Source organism: Eucyclogobius newberryi, unplaced genomic scaffold (genome assembly GCF_026437365.1).
Source record: "Eucyclogobius newberryi isolate DKJ021-1_F unplaced genomic scaffold, fEucNew1.0.hap1 SCAF_8, whole genome shotgun sequence".
In the NCBI taxonomy this organism is placed as follows: Eukaryota; Metazoa; Chordata; class Actinopteri; order Gobiiformes; family Gobiidae; genus Eucyclogobius; species Eucyclogobius newberryi.
Genome location: NW_027316500.1, coordinates 9,409,951 through 9,420,418, shown reverse-complemented (window position 1 = coordinate 9,420,418; position 10,468 = coordinate 9,409,951). Strand labels below are relative to the sequence as shown.

At 40.2% G+C, this 10,468-nt stretch overlaps 1 protein-coding gene across 5 annotated transcripts in view; it reads right to left on the bottom strand.

Annotated features, from left to right (window-relative positions):
- Positions 1-1,685: 1,685 nt before the first annotated feature.
- The window catches only part of mymx (myomixer), a 40,242-nt gene continuing 31,459 nt past the window's right edge, over positions 1,686-10,468 (bottom strand). For all 5 annotated transcript variants that reach the window (XM_072436385.1, XM_072436389.1, XM_072436387.1 and 2 more), the window contains 10 exons: positions 7,817-9,586; positions 7,047-7,157; positions 6,892-6,960; positions 6,641-6,727; positions 6,230-6,321; positions 6,066-6,151; positions 5,686-5,749; positions 4,908-5,089; positions 3,868-3,999; positions 1,686-2,658 (listed from right to left, as the gene is read on the bottom strand). In XM_072436385.1, the coding sequence (XP_072292486.1) occupies positions 2,438-2,658; positions 3,868-3,999; positions 4,908-5,089; positions 5,686-5,749; positions 6,066-6,151; positions 6,230-6,321; positions 6,641-6,727; positions 6,892-6,960; positions 7,047-7,157; positions 7,817-9,586 (2,814 nt within the window). In that variant the 3' untranslated portion in view covers positions 1,686-2,437. The remainder of the gene's footprint in view (positions 2,659-3,867; positions 4,000-4,907; positions 5,090-5,685; positions 5,750-6,065; positions 6,152-6,229; positions 6,322-6,640; positions 6,728-6,891; positions 6,961-7,046; positions 7,158-7,816; positions 9,587-10,468) is intronic.

Genomic DNA, 10,468 nt, shown 5'->3' with positions numbered 1-10,468 from the left:
TGGGAAAAAGAGAATGGGAATTTTCTGTGGTCTCAAGTCTCAAACGTAAGACAATAAAATACAATGCAACACAATCATTTCACATACAAAACATTCAGCCATAATTGATGTTAAAACAAGTTTCTGTACGAGCTGTAGCTGCTCCATAATAAAGCCTGCTGCGACCTCAGAGATGACACTGTGAATGCACATTTTGAGTTTCCTCCGCCACTTTCCACCATGACTAATCTGTCTGTCACACATGCTTTGAATATCTCCTAATGGCCTGATCTAATTTGCAGTCTCTTTATGCATATGTATCATTATCCTCCATCCTGTCTATAATGCCTTGGCCTCCAGCTCAAATGTACTGTTGATTATGGATTTGTTTGAGTGTTCGGGAGCCGGCAGGTTTTATATGCAAAAATAAGCATAATGATATTAGCCTGCCCTGCCCTTTAATCTTTTGATTCATCTAATCCTCGTGCACTTCAAAGCCCTCAGGGACGACAACAAAACCCTCCGATGAGGCACGGCGGCCACACTTATCTCAGCCTTGTGTAAAACGTGGGCTATAATCATATCTTTACTGGACAAATAGGCCAATATCATATGAACATTACAGACTGCTCCTGTACATGCTCATTTTGTCTTTTTTGTGTACAGACCTAAAGACTATATGTGTGAACTGTACCGTTTAGAACTGTAGTCGACTAAAGAAATGTTTCAGTTAAATAATCATATTCCCTTTCCATCGATTAGTCTCGCTATGAGCTGACTATGTACAGTGTCTGACCCAGTGATTATACAACACCTCAGAGAAGTATGTGTACACAGTGTATTTTTAAAGTAAAAAGACAGATTAAACTCATGATAACACTGCAGCCACCTCACTCCACGCTCTTTCTTTACTGCTATCAATCTTGTTAATCCTTATAATCCTGCGAAGGCGTATTAGGGTCACTTATAGAGGAAAGAAGAAAAAAAAAATAGAATAACATGTTTTGGAGTTTAAACATGACAAAAATATTGATTTAGCTAGAAAAAACAAGTAACTTTAAGATTCAAACATGCAACGTTGCCTGAAAAAAGTAGCAACGTTATGAGAAAAAAGCATGCAAATATATGAGATTTGACAAATGTGACACGTTTTTAAACTCGCTAATATGCTATGCTATCATTTTTATAAGGATTTTTTCAATCTATAAATTGCCCTTATTATGTCTTCTTATAATCCCAATCAAATAAGTAGTTGGTTAGCATTTCAACATGACCAATCCAGCGCTAAATTCAATCTATAGCAAAATAGTTTTCTAGCTCATGTAGTGAGCCTCACAGAAAAATGATGTAATTATTATTATAGTGTCTGTGTGGCCGGTGTGCTGACTTTTCATTGTTTTATGGACCTATAGAAGTCACTGAAACAAAGCTTTGATAAAGAAATTGAACTCATCCTTCACCGATCCCTGTGGTGGAAGGATTTGCCTGCTGCATGTTTGAGGTTGGTGGGGGAAACCATAGAAACCCCTCCTGTCATTTGAGCGCTCTCTACTCAGCCGCCATCACATACACCACAGTATATATACATTAGCTTCAGAATGGTGAGAAATTAGGAGCAGTCAACAATTTAAAACTGGGAAAGTATGGAAACGTTTTGCAAATAACTGGAAGATGAAAGCCACGAAAACATCACACAGACAGAGAAAAAACTGATCAATGTTTTATTATGAACAGACTTTACAATATGTGAATACAAAACAAGCACGAGCAGTATCAAACTGCTGACAGTAGAAAATGTAAAATGCACCACACTGTGCAGAGGGTTTAATAAAGTGAGTGGTATTATTGAGTGTTTAAACTGAGCTCACACATGAACTTTGTCACGTGGTTTTAGCGATCACTTTCTTTGGTGGATAAAAAGATATTAAAGGTGCATTATGTAACTTTTCTGGAGTCAGTCACCTGCTAATTGTCTTCATGGAGTTGCTTCTGCATTGTTGGGAGATTTTCCACAATATGGCATTAAACTAAAGCATTTTAAACCCAGGTCACAGTAAGAAAGCCCGTTTTTTTTTTAATATATATCAAAAGCAAGATGAATTAGTTTAATGCCAAACAGTGGAAAATTCTAGCTGAAGCAATAATATTAATGGAAGTAAGCAGGTAGCGGACCACCCACCAGAAATGTTACGTAGTGCACCTTTAAAAACACCCAGAATTAAAAGTACAAACAACAATATAAGACTGATTTTGTCAGTTCTGTTACAACACAGCCCACACTACAAAATGATAAAGTACAAAACATAAAATGACTTGTTAAGCGTTCTTTTAGTGCCACTTTACATGATTTCAACACGTCAAGCATTCAAAATAAATTCTTGCAACTCTTCAAGTCATAAATACTGTCAGTAGTAGGAGAAGTAGGTTCATGCGCACTGCACATCGGGAAGGAGGGAGCTCAAAAGTCTTTCCTCCCAAAGATCTTTTTGAAGACAGACTTGTTCCGTGGTCGGGGCAGGCTGGTGCTGTACCTCAGGGCGCAGGGCTCACCCGTCACAGGGGCGTCACTACGGGAGATGGATGGGACGTCCCGTGACTTGTCCCCCACCAGCAGAGTCACGCAGTAGTTTGAGCCCTTCTCCAGCGCTCTGCCTCCGGGCCTGATCTTCTGATACGTGGCTGGAAACGGCAAAAGACAACTTTATACAATCGATTTCACATTGAAGAAATGACGGCAACTCTTATGTGCCAGTGAATAAGTGAATAGCAAAAAAAATAAAAATGGATTTAGTATTTGAGTAATTGTGATCTTACTGGAATTTGGACAGTTAAATCAAATGTTGCCTCATTTGTTTGTGTTAAATTTGTAATAAATCAGGTTTGGCACTGTATATAAACAAACTCTTCTGTGTTATCTGTCAAAATTGTCAAAAATAAAATTATGTCAAGTGATATTTATCTCTTTATGTCTTTAACTTTGAAGCTACAATGTCCCATATAAATCAATGGAGACAAGTTGATTAAATGAAATAATAAAATATCTTTATGTGCGGATTACACAATGTTGTTTTGTCTGTAGTGTCTAGTCAATACTTGATTTTAATCTATGCTGTTTCAGATAAAATGCCCTTTCAATTATACAGTGTATTGTAATTGCAGATTATTGAAGGGGGAAAAAGAGATTATAAAACAAAACCAACCAAAAACCAAAACCAACAATCAGACAGATTTGGGGAATATGGGGAAATAACTGCTTGACACTGACACTATTAGACAGAAGGTTCCCTGACATGTGCATAATCTAAAGAGAAACATTAACTAAATGTGCAGAGATTCATGGGTAAAAAGGACTTAGTGGGCGTGGTCAACAGTTTAATCCAAAACATATTTCTGACTCATGGTTCAAAGTCAGGTACAGGCTCTTTCATAGACGTGGGAGATAAACCGGGAAAGACAAGATTATATTGATATGGATGTAGAGCTATAGGAGGCGCTTTTAGGCATATCGGCTATTGGCCTTAATCAATCATTTAAAAAAAAGAACATTTGCAGTGTAATCTAATTTATAAGGTGATATTTTTTGCACTTTTTGGAGTTTCTCTTGATACTTCCACCTCAAAGACTGGATATGTTTTAGCAAATTTCTCATGATTCCTAAAAAAAATACAGTGCAATTCCTTTCTGACAGCAAAGTAGCTCTTAATATACAGTAAAGGGAGAAAGACAATAAATGCAATAAAAGGTAAGATATTAGCAAGGATAGACTAAAAGTGAATATATTCAAATTGTGAAAAAGCAGCTGTAAAAACAACACTTGCTTAACAGTCAGGCAGCTCTTCGTTGAGTCCCTGATTAAAGGTGCTTTGAGTGAGTCACGGAGGTGCAGACCTGAGGTGAAGGAGTGGGAGCGGCGCTGGCTGAGTCCGTCCTGAGCGCAGAGTGACAGAGGAGAAGCGTCTGTGAGACCTCCAGACGTTTGAGTCACTGTCTGCTTCAAACTGTCGTCATCCGCATCAACGGCTGGAACAACACAACACACTCTGAGTTTGTGCAACCATGTGTCACAAATATCATATAATCCATCAAACAAAGATGTTATGAAATCTGTATTATGCATGTACAGTAATGTCTGACTAATGTAACAAAGCATTATCTCCCTCTAGTGGATAAGTACTGAACTGCAACAAAGGTTTACATTTTATTACTACACAATGACTTTTGCCCTCTGAAATTACCCATTCAAAATGACTTCATTCACTTTAAAAGCTTAATTTAAGATGCATTTATTTTATTAGGTCAATATAACTCTCAAAAAGTCTCTAGTTACTTTTTAGGATGTAACAATATCCAAATCTCAAGCTACGCTGTTTATTATTATATTATTACACTATTTGGAAGAATTGTAGACCTGATGTTTCATTGGCATTGCCTTGACTAGACTTGAATGTTAATAATCATTGCCATATTCCAACAAATTAAGATATTAAATTGGCGAAATAACATTTCTTTATGTATTGTGACAGCCTGTGATATTGTTGTGAGACTTTGAGCAAGATAAAGATGTATTCACATCCCTTGTTTCTACAGTAATGTTTATTAGATAATAGCACTTTTTTGACACTCAAAAAGACATTTTACATTGCATTATTCATTCAAGCCACTACTGAAGCCACAGCTGCCCTTAGGCTGAGACATGGCTGCCTCCTTTACCAGAACTGAAGTACAGGTAACTGACCCTTTAAACTTAAACAACAAAAATATTGTAAATTCCAGAATTGAGACAATGGAACGTAATTAATTTCAATGAAGAAACTAGATAAAGCTTTAGAACGGGGAAACGGCCTCAAAAATTCCTTCAAAACCATGATTACGACACATTCCCTGTTGACAGTACATGTGTGAGACATGAGTCCAGTGCAGCTCCTTACCACATCCCCCCGCTGCAGAGGAGGGGTCCGGTTTGTCCTCCACGCTCCGTAAATGACCCCGTGACATGTGACTGAACTCTCTCAGGATGAGTGTGGTCTGAGTGAGGCCTCGTGCTTTGAACCGCGGGAACGTGGAGGTGACTTCATGTGGAGAGGGACATTCAGAGCACCGAGAGGAAGTCCTGGAGGGAGGGGGAAAAAGTTTGTTTCAAGATTTAGGCAAGGCAAGTTTATTTGTAGAGCACAATTCAAAGAGCTTCACACGACAGGAAGAAAAATGCATTAAAATCACAAAACCTTCATTTCTATTCATTAAATGTAATAGTTTTGCTGACATGAATCCTACATTTTGTCCGTGCTTAGTGATCAAGTCTATTGGACCACACTGTGCAGACGCTCCAGACACTCTTTCTCATATTGATTTGACATCGCCAGCGTGACTGGTGTCTCCGGGAGACGGGCACATCGCTTTTAGATTGAATCTTTCCCATGAAAGATTTAATGGCATTGTTAAGAATAGTATTTGTTTTTTGCTTTTGATACAGCTCTACGTGATTAAATATACAGATTAGAAGTTAATGCCAAAGTGAAACACATACATTAAATAGAATTAGAAGTGATATTACAGCATAATTCCTCAATAATTCCACTGTATGTAATTACTTCATATTATATTTGCATATTTTTAAAAGCTCATACATTCAAATGTAATGTATATAAACTGTAACAGGTGTGTAGAACAATACACATTGTCCCTGATCAAATAAAATCATCTTACGTAGAAGAAGGATGATCTGCATCTGTGCAGCCCTCTGACGTTAAAGCCATAGCCTCCAGACGTCCTGTTACAACAAAGGGATAATCAGTCCTAAGCAACACTACAATGCAGCAGTTTGAATCCTGTCTAAATACAGGTATGTGCAGTAAACTTTAAAATGGATGTAAAAAGGGATTTAATACATAATAAACTGAACTTATGGATGGATGAATTCTGACAAATACAATTTGTATAGTGAAGTATATTCTTCTTTTGTCATTTTATAAGAACCTCAGCCACAAAGTTTCTTAATGACACCGCATATTCAGATTAATACACAATCGTAAGACTTGTGTACAGTAAATTACAAGTGTAGCCACAACTGCAGCGTGCACAGCTACCTGTGTTTGCTTGTATTTTTATGATCCATTTCTTCATCAGGAAACGTGAGGAGGCGTTGAGCAGGTATTCAGAGCCGTCTCTGAGCCTGAGGGTCATAAATGCAGTTGTTTTAACACAAACAGAAACAGAGACAGCATGACATCACATGAAGCTGCAGTCTCACCTCAGGTGGAAGCAGTTTGGTTTTTTGGTGTACTCTGGAGCGGGGACACACTCGGCTCCAGTGAGGTTCAGGGGCAGACCACAAATGGAACTCTACATGAAATACAATTGAATTATTATTTGAAGGTATGTGTAAGATTTTTCATAAATATGACCTCTACTAGAAAGTTACGTGGCAGTGTGAACACAAGCTCACATAATGCTGAACCTTTTACATTTATGGTCACATTTTGTGTTTGGGTTCTCACAATAATCATCCAATCAAAAAGCAGAATGAGCTCCTCACTTTGTGTTGCTAGTTTGTAATTAACCTAAAAGGTTCTGTAGGTTATGAAATCTGTTAAGCACGTGTTACATCTAGTACCATTTGTATGTGAATGAAACAAGCTCTTGTACTTTTACTTTTTCTTACCCTCAGAATATCCTTTCTGTCCTGGTAGAAGCATAAGGTGTTTCTGTACAGGACAGTGTGGTAGGAGCTCCACCCCCGAGAGGCAGCCTGAACATAAGAGAAGAGCAGTGTGATGCTATTGACAGGGCTACTACTACTACTACTACTACTACTACTACTACTACTACTACTACTACTACTACTACTACTACTACTACTACTACTGCTGCTGCTGCTGCTGCTGCTGTTGTTTCATTGAGTGAGACTCTTACTTTCTTTCCTCCGAGCTGAAGGCGTTGCTTTCTCTCCAGGGGCCCCTCCATACTCTGCAGCCCTGGCCTCTGCAATGAAACATGGATAAGCACCCTGGGACATGCTTTCACCTGTGGGAGGGGTGTAATATGGAATGACACTGGGAGGATTTTACCAAAGCGATACAGCGCCCTCCAGTGGTCATTGTGGGGTCCTGCGTGTCCATGTCCTCTGATGCTGGAGAGGTTTCGCCCTGAGGCAAAGAGGAGCCGCTGAGTGAGTGATCCTGTAACAAAGAACAACAGAACCCTGATGATGGAAGCAGGTGAAATATGGGCTGGTTTTCTTTTTCTTTACTGTTTTATGCATTTTATTTATTTCTTTTTTCACTTAAATTTTTCCTTTTTATCTTAAACAGATGAAAGACTCGCTGTATTTTTACCAGGCGATGTAACAGCAGTCACAGAGGGAAGCTGAGGCACTCACTCACTAGAGCATTTTTATTTCATCAGGGCAGCGCTTTCCGGTTTATATTTGCATTTGAGAAAGTACATTTTGTTCATCCAATAAAAATTTATAGTACATATAGTTTTACTTCACGATTTCAAAATGCTGTGAAGAGTAATTTACACATTATATTAACAAACTTTTCCCCTACTCTTCAATGTACTTATCATCTAAATTAGCTTAAAAGTATAGAAAATGTTGTACGTTTGTGACTGAGCAATTCTACCCTTACTGTGTGCAGGCTTGAAGCTCCACAAACCCGACTCGTACTTGGCCTGGAATGACGCTTTTTGTTCCTTTAGCAAGTACCACAGTCAAATCTATCTTCACGGAGAATGTAGAACTGGATAACTTTGCGTATCAACACTGAAATGTCCCCGTTGTGTGAGAAATAAAGGTTCCATCACACAGCATGGCATCCCAAACCCTACACCTCACCTTGGAACAGCCTGCATGCTCTTCCTCTTCCTCCTCCTCCTCCTCCTCCTCCTCTTCTCTGTACTGGTAAATGTATCTCTGGCTGTTCTCCATCTCCGGCAGCTTCACCGGATCGGACGCGGTCTCATTCACGGCCACAGACGAGCCGCTGGACGAGAAGGAGGACTGAGCGTTTGGGAATGCGGCCCAGGACCTTCTCTCTCCCACAGCCAGGGAAGAGAGCTGCCGACCGGGACACTTGTCGTACCCCAGTAAACTCTGGACGGACGGCGGAAGTTTGAACTCGGCGACGAGAAGATTAGGCGCAGAGGCGGTAACCAGATTTCTGTAGAGGACAGCTGGACTTTTGGACGTAGACGTTGAAGAAGGTTGAGCAGGCTGATCGTTTGCAAGCGTTTCATCGTGATTTGGTTGGTACATAATATCGGAACACGTGCTATTTCGAAAGGTTTGGCTCCAAATCCCCTCTAACTCCTCCTCCACTTCTTCAAACTGCTGGTGGTCAAAGTGCACGGCCTCCGATTCGAATTCAGATGACACGTATGTTTTGCTTAATTCGATGTTGCCGGCGACGCATCCTACATCCAGAGACATCACTTTACCCACAGTGCCTTTGGCCGGAGGGTTCTCAAGGCCGGTCATGTCCGAAGAAAGCCTGACGCTGCCCAAACTCGAGATACCGGAGTCCACTGAATCCTGGCGAACGCTCACATTTACAGTAGACTTCAGATTGACCACCATTTGCGAGGCCTGGCTGTGACTGGGCCCATTGTGCGGCCTTGTACACTTATGATACTTGTGCCCGTTCAAGTCTTTTATAAGCGTGTGGACACTCAGACATTCATGTTCATGGACGCTTTTAGTGGGGTAATGATTGACGTAAATGGGATTCTTCATTTCGTTGGCCTGCCGGTCAGTTTCTCCACTGAAAATAGTACATTCGACTTGTAATCGGTTGCCGCACTGCCCGCTCTGATTGCCTTTCACGACATGAGATTGCTGTGTAACCGTACAAAAGTCAATTGTCGTGTCTTTTTCACAACTCGCGGCGCTTTCATCCGAAGCGTTTGCAGCCAACGCCGGCCGTGTCTGTTTGAAGGAGCTCAGAGCAGATTGTCTTTGGGAGTGGGAGTCCGGATCGGCGCCTGTCGCTTTTTTGGACTCTGGCGGAGCAATCGTAATGATGTCTTGAATACTCGGAATAAGTGTCATGTCTTTGGGCAGATCGAAGCTTAACACGGACCCCAGCGAGAGAAAGCGGCAGTGGCTTTTAACCTGATTTGCTGAAGAGGCAGGTGCTTCCGAGACTGCGTAAGGCGTGATGTTGTACTCACCTGTACAGTCACTTTCAATGTCTTTTAACAGTGGGTTTTTCATGTCGCCTTTAGCTACATTTGCCGGACTCTTTGGCTTCTTCCTCTTGCCTTCCTTTAGTGGCCAAGTCCGCGTATCATAATTTCCAATCTCGGATGCAGTGGCTCGTACGTCATCGTCCTGCTCCTCCACTCCAATGATTTTCTGAATTGTGTGTCTTCGGGTGTTTCGTTTGCGTTTGCGTTTCTTGCCAATCCTCTTGAGGCTGCTGAAGATGGACGCGCTCCCCCCGGTGGGCAGGTGGAAGCTGGGGGTTTGCGACGTGGTGACGGGTGTGGATGGAGACGAGGGAGGTGAAGAGGAGGCCGAGTGGCTCTTTAGACGTGGAAAGGTGATGCTCTCGTACACGGGGCCCGGCGCCAGGCTGTTATCCTTGACATGCAAGTAGGTACTTACCTAGAGAAACAGAGAAAGTGATATCATGAATGGGATATTTGCACCGCAGCTGGGAACGCGTCAGCTCTTAAGAGGGCTTGTCTGTCTTCAATTAAATTAAAATGAGTTGGTTTAGTCCCGGCACCACAAATATAACACCACAAAACACCCAAAGTCCTGTTTTGCGTATAACTTTTACATGCAAAACATCGACACTGGGGATGGATTTAACTAAAATGTATCCCTCAATATATTTTCTTTAATATCCTGATAACAATATGCAGATAATATTAGGACAATCCAACAAAAATGTGTTATAATATAATATCCTTCTTAGTTATTTATTAGAGGTTTATGTATCAGAGACAAAATGTGATTATTTTCCTTTTACATTAAAAAATAACGTTTGCATGGAAAACATAAACTCTAAGAATGGATTTAACAAAAAAATATTTATTATATCCCTCAATATATTATTTGAATATCAACATTCAGATAATGTTATGACAATCCAACAAAAATGTGTTAGAATATTCCCTTATAAGTTATTTATTTGAGTATCACAGACAAATGTATTTATTATTATTTTTCTTACATGGAAAATACTGACGCTAAGAGTGGCCAATATTCACAAAGAATAATTTCAATATTTTTGGAATATCCTGAATGCAAGAGCCAAAGAAAATTAGGTCAATCCTCCTCATCGAAGCACGTTTATTGCACTGTTGACTCTGTGTTAACATGTATATGACAAATGTAAATCTAAGTTTAATTGTATGTATCTGGCAAACGTAATTTCTCTTTGACAAATCGTTTTTCTTTTCTTTTTCATCAGCTCATTTTGCTGCATATCTTCAACAACTTTTTCATTTTGGGCCAAGGATACAAATTTGGGGGAAACAC